Here is a 22,162-nt window from a genome sequence, read left to right on the forward strand (position 1 = left end):
TGAGATCTGCAGTACTTGAGTTAGAAAAAGCCTCCAATGAAAGGAAATTATTCCCCATCCCTGGAAGTGTCCAAGGCCAGGCTGGACAGGACTTTGAGCAGTCTGGGATGGTGGAAGCTGTTCCTAACCCTGGCAGGGGGTAGAACAGGATGAGCTCCAAGGTCCTTCCAGCCCAAAGCAGTCTGGGGTTCTGTGAAATAATTACAAATATACCCAGCTAAAGAAGGATCCTACACGTAACAAATAACAGCCAAAACCAGTGAGATGCTTTACGTACAAATACTGCCAGGTTATTTGCTGAGATAACTGGTTGCTAATGCAGGAAGCCATTTGGGTATAGAAATATTAATATTAATCAGAGATTAATTAGTTATCTGGGAATACTAAAGCAATTTCTTACCAACCCTAGAAAGACACGAGTTATGCCTCCAAGGACGGGTAAGAAGACAAGATCTTGATGACTAAGAGTTGTGTAATTTCACCAAGAGTATTTGGAGAACACAAAGACTTTGAAACAGACAATGCAAGGACTGAGACTCATCTTGAAGAGTCTCCCTCTGGTAAATTGTGACAAAACTGAAAGCAGAAACTGAGACAGCAACAGAGAAATGAAAAAAAAAAAAAAAAAACCACAACAATTTGACCAGAGACTGCAGAAAAATCACAGATTTCCCACTTTTCACAGAAATGTTAAATCGGGCCAGTAGAGATAGAGCCCTCCAGACCCTTGGGGCTCACACAGGCAGACCCTGGTGGCCCTGAGCCCTGGTGGCCCTGAGCCCTGGTGGCCCCCAGCCCTGCCAAGCACAGAGTGCTCTCCTGAGTGGAAATCCTTGGCACCTCTCAGCTCCCAGGGGACACTTTCTGCCCTGCAGGGAGGGATGAGCCACGGGTGCCTGGGCTGTCCCATGGCCTGGGACACTGCCAGGGACCCAGGGGCAGCCCCAGGGCAGCCTGTGCCAGGGCCTCAGCACCCTCTGAGCAAAATAATCCCCATAACATCTAACCTCTGGCAGTGGGAGCCATTCCCTGTGTCCTGTCCCTCCAGGCCTTGTCCCCAGTCCCTCTCCAGCTCTCCTGGAGCCCCTTTAGCCCCTGGAAAGGGCTCTGAGCCCTCCCTGGATCCTTCTCCTCCCCAGCTCTGTTTATTAACAATTACTTGGTGTGATATCATTTAGATAAGAGTCCTGCTCTCTGCTAACACTGCTGAAGTTCTTGCAGAGATTCCAGGGCACAGCAGAGCCACCTGAGCAGGTACAACACCCCTGCCCTGTGCCCCAGGCTGACTCCAGCCAGGGCGGGGAGCAGTGTCCATGTGCTGCAGAAATGCCTGCACAGAGCAGTGAACTGCCAGCAGCCCCCGGGGAGGAGGAGCACAGGATGTGGATGCCTCTCCCATCCTCCCTGCCCGATGAGGATCAACCATCCAGCCAGGCAGGGCAAAACCTCCAGGAAATACAAATAATGGGAGGCACCCTTCACCCTCCTGAGACAGCATAAAGACTTGGCTCATTCTCCTTTTCAATTTTTGGTGACAAAATTACTTGGCTCTGAGCACTCCAAAACGCAGGACACTGTCATGTTTTCCTTTGCTGTGCTTCCCATTCATTTGCACAAATCACCTTTTCTTCTTCTCTTAAATTATGTTAAAATAAACAATGGAAACATACAAAGGAACCTATATTCTCTTTACTGAATAATTAGATGCTATCTTTGAGTACACGGCCAAAGTCTGACATCCAATAAATCCAAGACAAAGGCTCAATTAGCCCAGATAATGCCCATAAAGCCAGCAGTGCTTCACAGAGATATGTAAATGTCAGCACCTTCATTTTACAGGAGAAAATGAAGTGCTGAGAGCAGACGTGGTCAGATCACATCACATCCAAGAATCCAGACCCCTTTATTCCCAGACTAATTAGTATCTCTTATAACAGTGCTCCTTTACATGCTAACAATCATCTGTGCTGTAACATACATCAAAAGGCAGGAAATATCACACCCAATCCCTTGGAAAAAGCTGTGATTTTTCTATAAAACAACTGAATGTACATTCACTCTGCTTATTTGCAAGTTTAGTAAAAAGCTGCTCTTCTAACTAAATCACAGAATCATTAAGGCTGGCAAGGTCCTCCAAGATCATCCATGCCCAAACTTTGACTGAACACCATCTTGTCAACCAGACCACTGGGTCCAACTATTAAAATATACCTCTAAAGATGTAAAGAAATAGAAAAAAGAGAAAAGGTTTTTAAAAATTAAGAGAACTTTGTCCTGGGAAGAAAAAAAAAACATGTTTTGGACAACAACCAAAAAACATTTCAATTATTATCCTTGGCACTCAAAAATGAAAAAAGAAGTCCAAGATTTTATAAGTCTTTATCTTCTTTCAGCAGACAGAGTTAACTGAGCACAGGGAGCTGCTCCACAGAAAAAACAAACTTGGGAAGAAAAGAAAGTGGTTAGTCATGAGGGATTATAATGGCCCATAGTAAACAGCCTGGGTCACCAAACAAACAGAGCAAATTCCCCATCCTGCAAGTGGGGCTGGTGGTGAGAAGCACCACTCCCAGCAGGGAATGCTGAACCTCTGGGGGCAGCCAGGGTGAGCACAGCCCATGCATTCCAACCCAGAGCACCCCCAGCAAGGTGCAAATGCACACCCCACTCACCAGTGGGCTTGGAGAGACTTGCAAAAATAGCTTTAAAAAAAAAAAATAAACCCTCCTTCATGGAACTCTGCGAGCTCACAGCTCCTACTTCCCAATAACAAACTGTCAGTGCCTTCTGCTGTGGGCTGCAGGAAGAAAAAGCTCAGAGCTGCAGGGACTGCATCCTGCCAGGATCCCAGCCTGGCACACTGGGTTACACAGGAAAAGCCTCCCAGGGCCTTGGGCCTGTGTCTGGGGTTTGAGGAGTGTACAATTCAAATCAGCTGCTCCTAAAGTGGCAGAAGGGTGGAGGCTGACAATAATAAACTCATTTGAAAGCAGTGTCTTCTCCCCAGCTCTACCAGATACCAAATTAGAAACAGTTCTGGCAGCACTTTGTCTGCTGCTTGTGAGGCAAAAGGGAAGAGACTTGCTAAATTTCAGCTGACAGGCTTTTGCATTTATCCCAGGTTCAACCACGGGCAAGCCTGTGGAGTGGGGAACATCCCTGCACTGGCCTCAGCTGACAAGGGCCAAGCAAGCACAGTGCTGGAGGCTCTTCATTCACAAAAACTCCACCAAAATACCTCCACTGGACTGGTGAGACTCTCAGACAAACCATCAGAGGATCAGTGCTGACCTTTCCTGGAGCAGAATTCTCAGCACAGTGAGCAAGGTGGGCATGAGAGACCACACCTGCAAAACCACTGGAGTCACAGGATCATGGGGTAACCTGAGCTGGAAGGGACTGCAGTAATTACACATCCTCTACACAGAAAGAGACACAGTTCTCCCAGGAACATCCTGGGGAGCTGTGTAAAAGCTGTAAGAAATTTAGAAGAAAGAATTCAAACAATTATTATCTCTCTTTCTGTAACCATTGTTTATAGATATGGTTCTCCAGAGTGTGCTATTCATAGCTCACCAATAGTGTGAGGGAAGATTCCTAAAAGCCAATCAGGCCTTAAGTCCACCATTGTTTCTACAAGAGCTGTACATTTCTAATAATAAAGTGTCTTTTCATGCCTTCTGGTGATGGAGCCTCTGTATCACCTTTGGCTGCCCCCAGCACCCCTCCAGTGATAAGGGACCTACAGGGATCATCCTCCAGCTCCTGGCCCTGCACAGGACAACCCCAACCATCCCACCCCCTGCATCCCTGAGAGCATTGGCCAAATAATTCTTCAACTCTGGCAGGCTGGAGCCCCCATCCCAACCAGCTGCCATTGTGGAGATACTGGAACTCAACCACACAACATTTCAGCAGGAATTTCCTATTCACTCCCACACTACATGCCCTACTTTAGGCTTTTAAACCAGTGTGGCTACACAGAAGTGAGCTTTTCCAGAGCAAACCAGCTTCACACAGCAATGCCTTCCCTCTGCATAATGCTGATTATCAAACCAGGCCAGGCAGGCACAGCAGATCCTCACGGATGCCTCGGGGAGAGAAATTAACCCAAAATTCAGACAAGCAAACCTCTGTTGCATTATGCAGCCTCAGGATACAGACTCATGACTTAACTAAATAGACTTTTCCTACAGACTATCTCCTACAAACCATCACCCCGTGTTAATCAGGCTTCTGCAGAGCATCTCTGCTCAGCACCCAATTTAATGTGACAAACTGGGAGCTTATCACAGCAGCCATCACACAATGCAGCTTGATAGGAGAAGCTCAGAGCCTGCTTCCAGCCAGCATGACCTTTTCCAGCATTTTCATAGATCCTTGCATATATTTACCAGCAAACACCAGGGCAACAGGGTAATGAGAGCTACTGATAATGCCATGACCAACAAGTCTGCTGCTGTATCAAAAATTACATGTGAAGATCAACAGGACTGAAGCTTTGAGCATGAATGCTTAGTTGGTGGCAGAATGGAAAAAACCTCAGGAATAAGAGGAAAAAGTGGAAAAAAGGTAATTCAGAATGAAAGGAGGTGATACAAGGAGAAACTGATTAAAAACATATTTGGGTGAGGAGGAGCTGGAGAGGCTCACAGAAGACATCTCACTTTGTGAGAGCACAAAGGCAATTCAGCCAAGATGAAACCAAGGTGGGACAGGGGAGGCCCAGCAGCTCCTGGGATGGATATCCAATGGGAATGCACTCCTCAGCTGCCAGAGCTGCAGGGAAATGGAGTCAATGACCCCGAGTGCTCCACTCTCCAGCTAATAGCAGGGGACCCTCCCTGCCCTAATGCTGGATTATGCAAAAGACCATCCAGAAGTGCCAAGTCAGGGCTTTGCATTATCACTGCACAGCCCAGCAGAGCCACTGAGGTAAGGCATTAGCCTGGGCAGCAGCTCTCATTAACCCTTCTCTCATCAACCCTTCTCATTAAGCTGCTCAGTGCCCAGCAGGCTGCTGACAGACCAGCCTTCTGCTCTCCCTGAGCTGCTGGGACATGACAGAATTCCAGCCCTGCTCCATCCCCAGTGCCCCTGGCACAGCCAGGCCTCAGAGATGAAGTTTGTGCCTGCAGAGAAGGCACTGCTCTGAGCCACAGGTCAGCCTGGAGGTCCCTTCTGAGGTGACACAGCTCTGAGGACACTTTGTGCTCCACAGGAGGAAGCTTTGACAGGTTACACTGCACATGAAGCAGAAAAAATTCCCATGGGCCCATCCCCACAACCCCTGAGGAAACACTACAGGACCCCAGTCCAAAGAGAAGAACTCTTGTGAACTCACAACACTTGCACAGACCATCAAATTCAGGGCACATTTCCAGCCCTGCCTGACCTAACCACCCCTCTCTGAAGAAAACAAGATGCTCTAATATTTATTTTCCAAGTTGACTGCAGCAAAAGGAACTGCCGTGACCTGAAGTGAGACGCCAAATCAAACATTTCCAGCTTGAAAAAGTTTGTTGCACTCTTGAAATGTTTACCACAATAAATCTGGAAGGTTACTGGTAGGCCATGCAAAAAAGTCTGACTTCAGAAAGGGTGATTGTGACAATGAAGCTCTTCAAAGTGGGCTGTAAATGTGTAAGTAAATACAAGGAATAGGCACACTCAGCTTGCACAATAATATTTAAAATACTTCAGAAGAACAGATGAGTTGCTGTGGTCCTGCTGTACAGGGTGACAAGGACAGGAAAACAGCAACCTGAAGTGCAGGAGCTTGCAAAGAGCTCTCCATGCAGAGAACCACACACACATGGAATTTAATACCCAATCCAGGCTGTTTGGGGATAAAACAACTAATATCTGGTCAAGAAAGCTCCTTGTCCTACAAAGATTCTGCAGAAACACAGATTCCCAGCCACACCAACTGACTTGCAACACAGAAATCCCCAAAATCAGTGGGTTTTGCAGGGAATTTTGTCCTTGGTGTAATCAGAGCCTCTGACATCAAGAAGCTGCCAGCAGAGCAGTTTCCCCCAGTGGTGCAATGAGCGTGGACAGCACCCAGAGCAAACCCTGCTGCAGGCATGACTTACAGTGGTGTGGTGAGAGACGCTGCCTCCGATGTTGAGGTTCTTGAGGAGCTGTGGGGAGCCTCCATACTGCCCCGAGATCTGCTTCCTGACCTCGGCTGCCACGGTCCTGCAACGACACAGGGACACAGTCACCCCTGGCAGGGATGGAGCAGAGCCACCCCTGTGCTGGATGGAAGCAGACACTGCTCACTGCACCAAGGCTGCCACTGCCCTCAGGGAGCACACCCTGCACAACAAACTCCCAGGGATCACAAAGCCCTCACAAGGCTGCAGATACACATTTTTAACAGCAATTAATTTTTTTTTCCCCCTTTTGTGAACTGCTCTTCTGAGCACATCTGTGGCAATAAAATGCACGTGACCCCGAGCACAAATTAACTTGTTCCCAGCAGGCTCTTCCAAGGAAAGCTCTTCTCCAGAGTTCTCCTCACCCCTCAGCAGCTCCTGGTCACACAGCTGCTCCTGTACTCTGCATTTTCATCCCTCTGCCTATTTTTGGGGTCTGCAATCACAGTCAGACAAAGGACCAGGAAACAAATGACTGGCTCAGAACAAAAAGGTGTTTCCCTTCCCGTGTAGGAAAGGTAAAGGTGACAAGCACAGGAAACACTGGCACAGAGCCTTGTGTCCCTGCCAGAGAGAAATTCCACCGCTGGGTAATTTTCTCACCAGGAATGGAAAGCACAGAGCAGCCCTTCCATGCCTGGAGGGTGACAGCTGTGACCCTCCACGGTTTTCCATTCTGCCTAAAGAGCCACATTGTCTCTGGGAAGGCTGAAATCACAAGAGGTGGGTAAAGCCACCTGGAGGGGCAAGGAGGAGCACAAGAGAGGGAAATGCTGATGGCCAGGGCTGTCTGAACAAAGAGCCCCAGCCCCACCACAGCCATGCCCAGCTCTCCATCCTGCATCCCAGCAGGAAGCTGCAGCTCCTCTCAGCAGGGACAGCCAAGCCTCCGAGGAGGGTGGAAATGGTTTTGTTCCAAAAGCCAACCAAAACCCACATCCCTCCCACAAAAAAAGCTGTGCAGCTGAAAAGCTGCTGAGCACCCCTGGCCTGCAGGACCCCACCAACACAAATGCTCCTCCCCAGGAGTCAACACCCAAGTGATTAGTGACAAACCCACCCCACTGTCACTCACCACAGCACTGCTGGCAGCTCTGGCTCCCACAGCAAATTCCCAGCTCCAAGGAGACACTAACCAGCCCATAAGGCAATGAACAGGCTGCAAGGACTGGAGTGATTTTTATTCTGCTGTGTCAGTGATCTTTGAGCACCCTCATGGCTGAGGGACTCCTGATCTCACCAGGGGGACTGTGCTGCTTATTAGAACAGCACACGAGCTGCTAAAACCCTGCCAAGGAGATGGTTAAACCTGTCCTGAGCTAAACCTGGACACCAGGATGGGCTCCTGCCTTTGGGATTGCTGGTGGGCAGGAACAAAGGCAGCTGGAGGCAGTGGAAGAGAAGGGAACTCTAAGAGGGAACTGGCTGGGACAATTGAGGCTGCCACGGGGAGCAGATGTTTCCTCAGGCCAGAGGATGGACATAAGATTAGCTAGAGGAAGCATGATTTTGTCCTTTTTAAAAAGTAGACTGCAGGAGGGGAAAAAAAAATCAAGCTTTATGTATTCTGGCTGCAAGAAGTAATTTCCTTCATGTTTGCCTTTATCCACAGGAGCTGATGTTTTCACTTCTGGTGGGTGGCTTCTGTCCTGCTGGGGACAGGGAACACCCAGGAAAAGCCATCTCCCTGCTCCCACAGACACATGTGAGAGCAAACCACGTGTGTGCTGCTTTTGCAGGGAAATTTGGAATGCATTAAAATGGCATTAAAATGGCTGCTTGGCATGGAAAGCACACAGGGAGCTGTGGCTGGGGGTGGCCAAGCTTGTCCCCAGGATGCACAGGGCTCTGCTCTACACCTTGCTGTGTCTGGTGTCACTCCTGAGGAGGCACCGACAGAGCCCTGGCAGGAAAAATCAGAGCCCAGCACAACAGGAAAAACTAAAATCCCTTCTCCATTTCCAAGAGGCAGTGTTCACAGATGGGAAGTCCAGCCAGAGGAGGGGACCTGTCCCCAGATGTGGAGCCACAGCTGTGCCTGGCTCCTCCTCAGGAACCCGAGGCATCTCTGGTCCAGCAGGGGAAGGAATGTGGTGCCACAAAGGGTGGCACTGATCAGCTGTGCTGCTGCCCCATTCATACCCTCACTGGATTTGGAAAACTCCCCCAAAGCACGACCACAGCCACTCAGAACTGAAGCTCCAATGGGTTTCAGCAAGGACCAGCATTACTCTCAAGGCTGAAGCATTCCTGCCTCTGCAGCTTTCACCAGCACCTGTCAAAACCCTTCCCATGGGAAGTTAATGGACACTGTGTAAACCTCAGAATTCCTGAGTGGAGCCTGCAGGGGTTACTGCTCATTCCAACCCACAGCTCAGGCTGGCTCCTTTCTGTGTCACTGCATTCACAGGGGCCCTGGACACCACGGCCCCAGGGAAAGCATCGTGCCTCTGGCACTCAGAAACCATCTCCTAATGTAAGCTGATCTCCAGATGTATTTGTGGGTGATCTATCCCCCTCTGGGTTTGCAGCATGATCAGAGCCCTCTCCCACCCCTTTCCACCTGCCAGGTGTCCCCTTTGGGCTCCCCTGACCACCCAATGGCTTTCCAGAGTTGTTCCAGTTGGGAATTCCCTTTCAGCAGATGTGCTTCACCCTGATCACTCACTCCAGAGAAGGAGCAGAACCTTTGGAGAACCAAATGAGTATTTTCACATTGAGAAAATACCTCAGCTTTCCTCTGTCAGGGCTGCTTCCTCACTGTTTCCTCCCAGAGGTCCCCAGCTTCCCTAAAACAAATAACTCCTGCTCTGGTGGAAGTGTCCCTGACCACAGAGTGAGCTTTAAGGTCCCTTCCAACCAAACCATTCCATCACCCTGTGAACACACTTGCCTTCTCCTCCTCCTCCTGCACTCCCAAAGGCTGTTTGTCCATGGCAGTCCATGTTACACTACAACCCTGAGCACTATTCTAACCTAAAGCAATGCTGGTGTTACACCAAACCCCATCAAGAAAAGAGACATAAATATTCTCCAAAGGTAAAAAAAAAAATAATATTAATTTGGTAGAGCTGAAGAGCCATTAAAGCTTTGATAATTAAAAGGACAAATAAAAACCTGCCTCTTTAATAACTTATCTAATATTCAACATGTAACCTGGGAACCTCAGACAAACATTCCAGTTAATTAGAGCCCACAGCCTCATGAATGTCTATGTTTAAAGTACATCTTCCCCAGTCACTTCCTTTCTGACCTTCTTCACTGGTTAATTATTGTGTGTGCATGTGGTTCACACAGAAAAAGAAAAAAAAACACACAAAGAAGAGGAAAAAAAATCCTCTTGGAACTGGCTCCTAAAGCAAAACAAAACTGGTCATTCTCAAAGTACTCTGAGCTGCAAATAACAAAATGAAGCCATGTTTGCACTCCCAGGGTTCTTTACTACACACAAAAATCATTCCTCTATGTGCTGAGTCTGGTCAAATCCAAAAATTGTTCCTTTTTTTTTAACTTTTTTTTTTTTTTTTAGCTTAACCAGCGAACTGGAAATATCAGTTCTTCTTTTTGCCTTCCTAAAAAAATCTGCCCAAGATCTGCCTGGTGATGCCAAGCAAGGTCAGGAACTCTCCTGTTTCCCAGCAAAGGTGGGTCAGAGCCAGCCTGGGGTGATGTGAGGAAGTCTCCCTTTTCCACAGCCCTCTCCACTGGGAAAGGGCAAGGCAAATTGGTTCTCCCCATCCCAGCCTGTTCCTCAGGCTGGGGTCAGTGCAGGGACTGCACAGCCAGGGAGCTCTGGGAAGGCATCTCAGCCCCAGCAGAGCTGCTCGTTCTGCCTCAGAGAGAGAAAACTGCATTTACACATCATTTACTGCCTCACCCTCTGCTCAGCCATCCTCCTGACTCACTGTGCTTGGATGTCAACCCCAAAGCCCGGTGGCACTGGCTGAGTGTCACCCTGCAGAGGGAGGAGCTGGCCCTCTGTCCTGCCTGCAGCCCCGTCCAGGTGGGAGTCACCACCCAGGGAAGCTCTGCTGGATCAGGGAACCTGCTCCAGGGGTGCAGGGAGAGCTCTGGCCTGGAGCCACCCTGCCAGTTCAGCCCTTCCTCCTAAACCCCAGGTCTTGTTTCCTTCTGAGTGAACTCCTTGCCCTTGGAGTGAAATGGGTTTGATTTCCAGCTGAGGAAATGCCCAGCCTGATCCCGACTGCTGCAGGGTGTGTGTGGCTTCTTAAATTAAAACAGATGAGCAACAACATGTTCTCTTTTTCCTCACCATTGATTAAAAGAGAAAACATCACACAACGCTGCCTGTGGTGCTCTTCTGATCATCTTTGATTCTTGAGGCTGAAACGTCCCCCCCGGGCTGCAGTGCAGGGAGTGAGCTCCCAGGACACCTGGCTGAGGAAACCACCACAGGACTGCATCCTGCAGGACAGCAAAGCCAACCTCGAGCTAAAAACACCCAAGCGAAGAAGGAAGCCTTGGCAGCTCTGTGGCACAGCCCTGGAGACGAAGGGCTGGGACACAAACCCTGTGAGGAACCCCTGGGGGAGCTGGGGGTGCTCCCCTGGAGAAAAGGAGACTCAGGGGTGCCCTCAGCACTGCACAGCTCCTGAAAGGTGCCTGTGCTCAGCTGGGCTGGGCTCTGTCTGCAGGCACTGACACAGCCAGAGCACACAGCCTGCAGCTGCACCAAGGGAATTCAGGCTGGAGATCAGGGAAAGGTTTTCACAGAAAGGTGATAAAGCTCTGGGATGGCTGCAGGGGAGGTGGTGCAGTCCCCATCCCTGGGGGTGTTTAACAAAGCCTGGATGTGGCACGGGGGGCCAGGGTTTAGTTGGGGTGTTGGGGCTGGGCTGGACTCGATGATCTTGAAGGTCTCTTCCAACCCAGTGATTCTGTGAATTCTGTGATTCTGTGAAGTTCTGTCCCTGCCTCTTCCCTTGCTTTAAGCAGTCAGGGATTTTCTCGGGCTTCCCAAGTGCTGCCGACTCCCCCACGAGACATCCAGAGAGGCTGCACGGGGACAGCCGTGGGACTTTGGGGAGAACAGGAAAGGGATGCTCTGAAATTCCTGCTAAAAATCCTTTCAGTATCCATGACAGTGTTTTGACAATGCAAATGGCATCTGGATGTGGGAAGAGAATAAACTGTGATGAACATTCTGCTGTGACCACGCTTCTGGCCCAATCTGGTGCTCCTGGGAGCCAGTGCCAGCTCTGCTATTGGTTTCAGTGGGTGCAGGTTTCACACCATCCCTCTTTACCCTGGGGCTGGGCAAAGGAGGCTGTCAGCCCCCTGACACATCATTCAGGGAGTGTAAAAGGGCTCCAAATGAACATAAATGCAAATTTAGCCTTCCCAAGTCCCCTTTTACAGCACCCCATCGGTGTAAAGGGAGCTGCAGCAGAAATAAGATGCTCTGAATGTAGTGAACACAAGTGTTTTCCCTCAATTCAAATCCATAAAGACAAGCTGTGATTACTCCAGGAATCCCATGTAGTGTAAGAGTCCTGGATGATGGGGAATTTCCAAGTCACTGGATGTCTCAGAGCAGGATCAGCCCCTGCTGAAGACCCCCCAGCCCCAGACAGCAGCACCTCATGGGGTTTCTGTTCACATGGAAGCACTTGGGAAGGGGCTGGACCCACCAGATAAAAACTGTTTTCTCTGGAGTCCACTGACAGCTGGGCACAGGAAAACTGAAAATTCTCAGCAACAGAACACAGAGCGGTTGTAAAAATCCCACTGTGGGGTTTGTGTCAGGCTGACAGGCACTGTAAAACAGAGGGCAGGGCAGGTGTGCTGTTCCAAGTCACAGGGATCCTCTCCCACTGTGGGAGCAGAAAGGAAGATCAGAACTTTTCCAAGCAAAGACACTTCCATGGTGATGGTCTGAGCAAAGGAGCAGCTCTGAATTCCCCAGATAACCCAGCCTCAGGATGGTCCAAAAGCAAGGCACTGAGCCAGGGGCTCACAGGAAAGCCTACATGAGTTTATCCCTGTAATGTTTTTGCTGTGGGAAGTTGGAAGGGGGAGTTCTCCTTTCTCTCTTTTTGAACTCTAAAAACCCTGCAGACCTTTTCCTCTGTCTCATGAAGCACTGGAGTGCTGGGATACCATGCTCCCGTTACTGGGACATCCAGGAACTCAGGACTGACCCTCTTGGTGGGGGGGTTTCCACACCCTATTTCTTTGCCAAGTGGTCCCATATCCAAAAAATGTCCTGGGATAACACAGCTGGGAATGTGCACCAGAAACAGGAGGCACTGAAGCTCCTCTGCTCTCACACTGAGATGGAAGCAACAGCCCCCATGCTGCTACAGAAGCATCAGGATGCTGCAGAAAGCTAGGACCCACTACAGCTTAAAAACATTTCCTACCAATATATTTGCAAATAAAAATTAGCAATTTCATGCAAGATCTTATTAACCCATTATATACGTTTAACTCAGGAGTTTCCTCTGATGGAGTCAAGAAGAATTAGTGATGGCCAAATTCTAGTTCAAACCCATCCTGCAAAAACTCAGCAGGACCTAATCACGAAGACACCTTGTAACACAGTCTTAAAAAGATATTTTGAAACTGCTGGGGCAATTACTGATAGCCCCTGCCCAATATTTAAAGATTTGGATGCAATGAGCAGACAGAGCATGGCACCAGCACTCTGATCATGCTTTTGAGGGGCACCACAATAGCTGAAGAATGCACAGCAGATAAATCTGAGCAGCGGGACACATCCCTGGGCTTTCCAAGAAACAGCTCAGTCCATCCCATGTTTGCTTTTCTACCTCTGCTGCAACAACCAGTTTAGAAACGTGCAGCTGGACTGAAGGAATTTGTCTTGGTGGCTCTGAATGACATCCATTTGGAGCACACAGGCAAAGCAAGAGCAGCATGGCTGTTTCCTGTGAATAAGACAAATGCTGCATCTACCTCGATGAGTCAGCCAAACCGGGGGGCAGAGTGTGAAAATGTGAGGGATCTATTCTTCTTGAAACAATGGAACTGGGGAGGGCTTCCAGCAGCCACCAGCACAGCTCTGGGACTTCCGTGCACTGCCTGCTCCAATCTCCCATCCCCTGGAGCAGCAGCATTCCCAGCAGGTCTGTGCCAGCAGGAGAAGGAAGGACAGCAGCCCAGCCTGGGCATCCCCACAAGTTTTTGCCTTCACGTGCACTGGATGTGCAGGCCATGAACCAGGAACTTGAGATTTCTCAGAATATGACACTACAACATGGAAAACCCCACAGAAAACACAGCAATCTTACAAGTGTAAAAGAAAGGTGGAGATGCAACAACCCTGACCTCACTGCAAAGCACCTGGGTGCTTCTACAGGCACAGGTGAACCAGAGCTGTTTCAAGACCACACTGGGAACCACAGGGAGGGGATCAGATAAGCCCAAAAGGTGCACAGAGGTGGCACAGCTGTGCCAGAACCCAGATTAGCCCAAAAGGTGCACAGAGGTGGCACAGCTGTACCACAACCCAGTGAACCAGGCAGGACTGCCGAGCACCACAGTGGTCACCCCAGGGCCATCTTACTGAACTTCCTGCCAGGGCTGTCCAGCTCGGACACTCTGACTGCCAGGGCTTGTCTCTCATGTGACATTCCTATGACTACAACCAAGGGGCAGGAAAAACAGTCTGGCAGCAAATCCATCTCTGCCCATTCCTTGATCTGTCACACTAACCCCTGGCTGGTGCACATCAAAATGTGCAGAGAACCTGAAGAGAAGAGCAATGTTTTCACCTGCTTCCAGATCACAAGTGGGGTGGGACTGATGTCACTCCTCACCTCCTACCCACCCTTCTCCTTTGACCTCCTGTTTCTTTGCCCATGACCTTCTCCATCACAGCTTCTCTAACTGCAACTACTTGTGCCTACAGCTTCTCACTCAATGGCATGAAAATGAGACTCTTTTTGCTACTGTTCACATCCTCCTGAACAGCTCTGACACAGCTGATGGATCTCGCCTTCACTCCACTACTGGCTACAGGTAGGAGAGGTACCATGGTCACCAAAGGCTACCAGGTCAGACCTGCAAACAGAAAAACTGCTCCCACCTGGAACCGCATGCCAAACTCGGAATGTAAATCTGCAGAAACCTGCCGTTGGCAGGTAAATTTCTATAAATGCTCCTCTTCAAAAAATAACCAAACTTTGAGAAACGCGAGGATGCTCGGCACCGCGAGCCTCAGGCGGGTCCAAGGAGCGAAGCAGGGCGCTCGCACACAAAAGGAAGGCGCTGGCAGGGAGCTCTCTCTCCATTTTCCAGCCAGCGGGAGGGAGGTCGGCGCTCCCCTCCCAGGTGCGGGCCCGGGGCAGCGCCGGGAGGCGGCCGGGGCAGGGCCGGCGCGGCCAGGAAAGCGCCGTGCCGCCCATTGTGCGGCCGGAGGGGCTGCACAAAGCGCCCGGCCGCCCTTTGTTCGCGGCAGCGGAATTCCACGGCTCCTTTCCTCCTCTTCCTCCCTCCCCCGCTCCCCGCGGGAGCTCCCCCGGGGGAGCGGCCCCGCGCTCGGCGGCCGCCGCGCCCGCTCCCGGCGCTTTGCGGCGGGCAGGGGGGCCCGGCCCCGCTGCGGGCGGACCCTGCCCGGCAGCCCCGGAGGCCGGCAGGGCGCGGGGCCCGCGGGCCGCGCCGGGCCCGCCCGTCCGCCCCCGGGGCGCGGCTCGGCGGAGCCCCCGCGGCCCGGCCCGCCCGGCCGCCCCCCGCCGCTGCCGCCCCGGCCCGGCCGCCCCCGGTACCTGCTGATCTTCTGGGCGAAGGCGCGGCGCTCGGCCATGGCCGCGCTGCGGGCTCCGCGCTGCCGGCCCGGGCAGCGCTCGGCCGCCGTAATGCTCCGCCGAGCCGCGCACTTGAGCGGCGCAGCTCCCACCCCCGGCGCTCGCCGCGCCCGCCGCCTCCTCCCCTTCCCGCCGGGGGCCGCTCCTCGCAGATATACGGCGGGGAGTGACCGCGGCCGCCCCGTCCTGTCCCCATCCCTGCCTCTGTTCCCGTCCCCTGTCCCCATCCCTGCCTCTGTCCCCGTGCGTGCCCCTGTTCCCGTCCCCTGTCCCCATCCCTGGCTCGGTCCCCATCCCTGCCCCTGTCCCCTGTACCCATCCCTGCTCCTGTTCCTATTCCCGTCCTCTGTCCCCATCCCTGCCCCTGTCCCTATCCCTTCCCCTATCCCTATTCCCGTCCTCTCTACCCATTCCCATCCCTGTTCCTATTCCCGTCCTCTGTACCCATTCTCATCCCTGTCCCTATTCCCATCCTCTGTCCCCATCCCTTCCCCTGTCCCTATTCCTGTCCCCTGTACCCATCCCTTCCCCTGTCCCTATTCCCGTCCTCTGTACCCATCCCTGCCCCTGTCCCCATTCCTGACTCTGTCCCCATCCCTTCCCCTATCCCTATTCCCATCCCCTCTACCCATTCCCATCCCTGTCCTCATCCCTGCCCCTGTCCCCATCCCTACCCCATCCCTTCCCCTGTCCTCTTCCCCTGTCCCCATCCCTACCCCATCCCTTCCCCTGTCCCCATCCCCGTCCCCAAGGGTCCTGATCCCCACGGCCCTGGGGCCTAATCACCCCTTCCATGAAGAAATTCCTGCAGCTCAAAACCTTGCTGGGTGTCATGGGTCTGCAGGGCGTGGCCAGGTCCCTTGGCCAGACAAAACTGGGCTCCCAGTCAATCCTGCCCCATATCATCCCATCTTTTCCTTCAAAAAGGCTAAAAATTGTTCCCAACAATGATTCAGAAGGTGGTTGGAAGATTGTAGCATCCATTTCCATCAAACATGCCATTACTACCAGTGCTCCAACCACATAATGGTTTGAGGTTTTCTAATGGGAAGAGGAAGTAGAAGGTGGGGAGTCAAAAAAAAAAAAACTTTTGTGACTTCAAGCAAAGACTGAGCCCAGGACATGATCTAGCAAATAACACCAAGTCCCTGCTACCCGACATATGCTGTGCACTAATCCAAACCAGGAACTATTAATAGTCACCCAGGAAGTGTCCAAAAGCAGGAGTGTTAATTCCCCCCAGTCCATCTGTCTGTCCTGTGAAGGTTTCCCTCACATGGAGGACACCAATCCCTCCCCTGGCAGGAGCTGCTGCTTTCCAGCTGTGTGTGATTCCTCTGCTCTGCTGTCTGTGTGTGTTTACACAGGCAGTGCCCCAAAATCTGCAAAGATCTCGGTGTGTGAGTGATCCCAGGGGGTTCAGTGCAGCCACCAAGTGAATCCCCTGTGCCCCAGGACACAAAGGTGCTGTCATGTGTCACACACGTGCACACAGACAGATCCTGGGAAGCAAAGACCCATTGTAGGCACTGAGAAAGGGATGTTCTTCTCCAAGGGGGAGGGGAGGAAACATCCCACAGAGATCTGCCAAGACAAAAGACTTTTGCTCTGGAGCTGCTGCCTGACTGTGGAATTGCACACCAGAGAAGGGCCTCCCACAGTGTGGATGGGATAAGAGATTTACCTCCTAATATCCACAGAAACTGTGGCTGCCCCATCTCTGGAAGTGTCCCAGGCCAGGCTGGACAGGGCTTGGAGCACCCTGGAATACTGGAAGGTGTCCCTGCCCATGGCAGGGGGGTGGAACTGGATGAGCTTTCAGGTCCCTTCCAACCCAAAGCAGTTTGGAATTCCAAGACCAAATTCCCATATCTGAGTGTGTGTGCTCACAAGAACAGACCAAAGCATCAGGAGCCACCAGCAATGCTTCCTCTTCCCCCTTTTTTCTCCCCAAAATGGCACCATTCTGGAATGCAGGAGGGCAAAACACCCCTGCATAACTCAAACTCTGAGACCAAAACTGGGAATCCTGCAGTTCTGAAAGGAAAACTCTTCCTGCTGCCAGAGGGTGCAAAGAGCAGCCCAGCCCCAGCAGCCCTGGCACACCGAGTATCCAAGGTCCACTGGGATAACACAACTCTGGGACTTTAGGTTTCATTTCAGACCTTTGGGATTTTAGGTTTCATTTTCCCCTCCTGCCAGTCATTACCTTGGTGAGGTTCTGGGCACTACTTGCTGAGTTTTGATGTCACTTTTGCTTTTCCTTGACTTTTTCTGTAGCTGAGAGCTGGACCAGAGGAGCTCCAGCCATCCCATCTGGATATAAAATGGACCTCTATCAATACAGATATTTATATATATATATATATATATATATATATATATATATATATAATATCAATATTATATATATATAAAAATATCAATATTATATTCATTGATAATATAGATCTCTCATATATATATATACACACATATATATATATATATATATATATACATACTATTATACTATTGCCCTCACATCAGGAGAGCATTGCTTTGCAGAGAAATACGTTTTCTCCATGTAGTTGGGTTAAATATGAGCAAAATCCCTCAATTAATAGTCAACACCCAGTGAATTTCAGAAAAATAGATTCCTCATGACTTTTCAGATAGTGACCAGCAAAAGTCTACAAAGTCTGTGGGTTGAAATAGTAAGAATTCACTAACATTGGTAGAAATGTACATGTGACCTTGCAAAAAACCCCAAGGGCTTCTGCAGATTGACCCTAAATTTTGCAGTGCATGCAGCATTAACCAAGAGAAACCAAGGAAAAAGTGAAGAAATAAGAGAGAGAAAAAAAAGTAGTCTTTGACCATTATAAATCCAATAATGCCAAATAAAAAAAATCATGGTAATAACATGGGGGGATTGATGTGGTGATGTCAGGGTGTTATTTTGGGTACTAAGGTGAGGGTTGGCTCTTACAGGCACAGTCATAATCCTTCTGCCTCCTGCTTTGTCATCCTGGAAGTGAATTAACTGAAGGAAATGCTTGGTCTGAAGAAACAAACAAGCTTTGCAAAGAGGACAATGTGACCACCAGAGAAACCTGTTACATGGAATTACAGCCTGCAAAAAAATTCCTTCTTTAGGAACTAGCAGATCCCTCTGATTGAGAAACAACAGTTGTGTGGCAAGTTCTCCTGCAGCAAAGATGGAACCATTTTCTTTTAAAACAGGGGGAAATTGTGTGTGATTCATGATGTACTGGGAGTGTTACACTGTTTATTTTGCACAGTTTTTTGTGCCTATGTATTGTCCTCAAGGGTGTCTGGTATCTCAGAGTCAGGGTGAAGACAAATCAAGAGTGGAAGGGCTGTGTACATGTAATTAATACCTCCAGACAGCCCAAGTTAATTTTAATTAGTGTTTGAATAGAGGCTACATAGTAACCAAGTTAAAACCTGGAACTTTACCAGCATTATGAGGATGCTGAATAGCTACTCCTCTTTAACACGCTGTAATTCTTCACCATGTTTTAGGAAGCAAAGCAGGAACCTGGCTTGTTCCACGCTGGATTCCACCACAAGGACACATCAGCCTTTGGGAAACATCCCTGCCTCCAAAAAGGAGTCCTGGACACAGGACTCTGATCCACTCTCACACTGAAAGGGGGAGAATGAAGCAGCATTTCATCAATTCTCCAGGGTACCTGTCCATGAACCATCTACATCCTTTAAAACATGTGACTAAAATGATTTTTTTATAATTGAGACTGGCTTTTACAGGGATATAATCAAATTTGGTAAGTGCACCCTACCAACACAGATGTAACAGAAGTAATCCTACAAGATTAGGTTCTGCACAGGAAAAATCCCTTTGGATCACAGCCAGAAAACATGTGGACAAAAGTGAGCTGATCCTTGCCTTGCCTGCTAGCAGATTATTTCCTGAGCCCAGGGCTTCCTCGTTCTTCTGACGTAAACTTCCTCAGGGCAAAGGCAGGGAAAACATTTTCCACGGAAAACATGCAGAGTAATTCCACAAACAAAGCTGTAAATAGGGACTGCAAATGCAGGGAGCCACCTCCTGGCAGCACCCGGGAAGGGCCAAACCTCTGCCTCTCCTGGCCAATGTTTAAATGTGAAGAGCTGCACGTGTGTCACAAAGGGCACAAACACCATCTCCTCCGGACAGCTCTGGCAAGAGAGAACGTGCTCCTGTTCTCAGGCTGCCCAGTACCCAATTCTGCTGGAGAAACCAGGAGATTTAAGGAGGGAGGACTCTCCAAATCCCCGCAGCCTTCACTGCATCCCTGACATCCCTGTTATTTCCTTTACAGACCCACAGGAATGTACCAGCCTTTGCAGAGCCTTCTTCACATGGTGGTGTTTGATGGCAGCTTCACTTCTGCTTTACTGTCTCCTGGCACGTTTATTTTAAGATTTCTTCAAAAGGTGGGTTCAAGACATTAAATCTTCCCAGAGAAGGACTCAAAGTCTTCCCAGGTGAGCTTCCATTAATTCCTGCTCATGTTTATCATTTTTGTATTTTATGTTTCCACAGCCTTTCCCAGTTCAACACTCTATAAATGGCATTAATGTGTTATTTCCTCTTGCATAATTAGGATCTTACATTAAGAGTAGCCAGGGCACAGACTCTTCATCCTGCTGAAGCCTCCTCCTCCTTAGCCTGCTCCTGGGACAGAGAAAGGAAATCTGGATTTGGAGAGACTGAGTGGTACCAGCAGAAGTTTGCTGGCTAATTTGGGGGGAACCCAAATCACATCAGAGGAATCCAGCTCCTGCTGCCCCTTTCACCCTCTCTGCTGCTTGAGAGGATGCACAAATGCACACAGCCTGAATTCCCATGTTTTTCCCTTTTCCTGCTCCAGAGTCTCTTTTTACCTGAGCAGCTCCTCCCACAAAACCTGCAGTTGTTTAACATCTCTCAGGCTCTGCAGACTTGAATGGCAGAGCAGTTTCAAAACTTTCCAGAGGGAAACAGAGCACAGATGGCTTACTTCCCTAGGAAATGGAACTAAAAATAAACGAGGAAAATTCCCTTCTCCCCAGCTACTTGACCCAAGGTCTGCTCTCCTCAGGCAACAATGTTTGGGAAAGCACATTTGGCCAAATGTTTAATGAGCTTTTCTAAATACATTGCAGAATACTGATGATGGAACAGTGGCAGGAACAGGAGCAGAAGCTTCATTCCCCACTGCCCAGGGTTCTCTTACCATTCTGCAGTGTTTGGAGGATAAATGTTGTGTATCTCCATAAATCAGAGTATCTCCTCTAATTTTTCATCTTTCCACTGCCACTTGGTGTTACCCACCTTTTTTACCTATCAAAAAAATAAAGAAGAGACAAATTATATTTTCCAGGAACACAGATTTTCAAAATCTCCTTGTGACATTGAAATGGAGCTCAGAGATGGTTTTATGTCACAAAAATGTTGAAAGTGTGAACTCTGTGACATTTGTTATAAAGTTTGTTGAACTTCCCTCCCACTCCCTCAGCAAACCTTTCCTACAGATACAGGAATTGGTGGATGTGAAGAAAACTCTCTCTTTTACAGACAATTATTTATGGTTGCCTGAGCAATCAAAGCTTTGTTTTGTGTGGGGAAAAAAAGCAGAAATAAATACCTTCCCTCTCATAACCTGCCTGCCCAGGGGATTTACAGTGGATATCCAGGTGTGGCCCATCAATTCAGGGCATGGTTATTAAATTTGAGAGCAGGAAGGTGCAGGAAGGGGAAGAGCCATTTCCTCTGATCAGCTGGATAATTCCTTGCACATTTAGGCAGATCCAAGCCCTGTCAGCTCCTCAGCTCTCCACCTTCCAGCCCCTACACAGACAGACAAGAACATCCATCTCTGTCTCGGGGAATAAAAGCAAAGATAAAACTTTAAACAACTATAATTCCTAGAACAGATCATGAAATTCTGGAGGCAGCAGGCCTCTTTCTTTCTGCACTGTCACAGTGTAATGAGTTTGTGCAAACAGCAACAGGGTTTTTTATTTTTAAATCTTTTTTTCTTTATCTTGGGAGCAAAGGGCAAGCAGGGACTGGAAGGCAGGGAGGGATTAGAAAGGTGATCTGCTGCATCCCCACTTCAGGCCAAGAGCAGACTTTTGGAACAAGATGTAGTCTGCACATTAAAACCTACAATCCTCTTTACTGATCAACCCTCCTATGTGAAATATATCCATGAGGCTGCAGGGAAAAAAAAAACATCAAGAAATACACAAAGCATCTATTGTTGGCACTTGCACTGCAGCTAAATGTTAGATCATGTGCTGATTATAAAAAATTAAGCTCACCCTGATCATCTCTGACCAGCAGAAGGCAGTAAAATCACAAAATGGAAAAAAAAACCCACATGACTTTGCTTCATGAAGCCAAAATTGGGCTGGTGAGTACCAGGAAAGCAGGAATATTAGGATCTTAGGATGCTGAGCACTAATGCCAGTTCCAGACAGCTGAGAAATTCAACTCAATCCTCCCCAAATCCTGCACTTTTTTTTTTTTTAAGCTCGGCTCCCGATACAGCCAATGAGTATTTTTAAGCAGCTTAAGACAAACAGATTAATGAAGAACCTACTTTACAAAACACTTTTAAAAAAACCTAAAAACCCCCTCAGGACAGTGAGAGGAGATGCAGGGGTTTTGATGGGACTTTTAGAGAGGAAATAAAGGTGAGCACACTCAGCTGGGTATTTAGGCTGGAAATTGAAATCCTTCAGGGACTTTGGAGATATGGGAAGTGTTTTGCTGTGGAGGAATAAAAAAAATACGGAATTAAAAAAACAAAAGCAAAAACAAAACTAACTAAAAGCCCACAAAAAAACCCAAAAAACCAAAAAAAACCAAGAAAACAAAACCACGTAAACCAAAAAAGGAAACCACAAAAAAAAAACCACACGCACAAAAAAAAAAAGAAAAAAAAAGAAAACCTCAAAACAAACAAACAAAAAACAAAAAACAAAAAAAAAAAAAAACCAAAAAAAAAAAAAAAAAAAAAAAAAAAAAACAAAACCAGGCCCCAAGAAAACCCGAGCAAAGAGAGAAGCGCTGTTAAAGGCCAGCCGCAGAAGCCGTGAAGGGGCTGGGATTTCCCGGCCCCGCCGCCTCCCTCTCTCCCTCCTCTTCCTCCCTCCTTCCCTCCTCTTCCTCCGTCCTCTTCCTCCCTCCCGCCTCCCAGCCGCTCTCCCTCCGGA

General features: G+C 49.1%; 1 protein-coding gene across 20 annotated transcripts in view; it reads right to left on the reverse strand.

The window, feature by feature from the left end:
* Positions 1 to 21,843, reverse strand: part of DOCK7 (dedicator of cytokinesis 7) — a 102,074-nt gene extending 80,231 nt beyond the window's left edge. For 6 of the 20 annotated variants that reach the window (XM_064429100.1, XM_064429099.1, XM_064429098.1 and 3 more), the window contains exons 1-2: positions 14,912 to 15,067; positions 6,099 to 6,204 (exon numbers count right to left, since the gene is read on the reverse strand). In XM_064429100.1, the coding sequence (XP_064285170.1) occupies positions 6,099 to 6,204; positions 14,912 to 14,949 (144 nt within the window). In that variant the 5' untranslated portion in view covers positions 14,950 to 15,067. Of the gene's footprint in view, positions 1 to 6,098; positions 6,205 to 14,911; positions 15,068 to 19,571; positions 19,635 to 20,175 lie in introns of those variants that run through there. The other 14 variants (XM_064429102.1, XM_064429097.1, XM_064429094.1 and 11 more) reach the window with 6 other exon arrangements.
* Between the last annotated feature and the right edge of the window lie 319 nt (positions 21,844 to 22,162).

Source organism: Passer domesticus, chromosome 7 (genome assembly GCF_036417665.1).
Source record: "Passer domesticus isolate bPasDom1 chromosome 7, bPasDom1.hap1, whole genome shotgun sequence".
Taxonomy (NCBI): Eukaryota; Metazoa; Chordata; class Aves; order Passeriformes; family Passeridae; genus Passer; species Passer domesticus.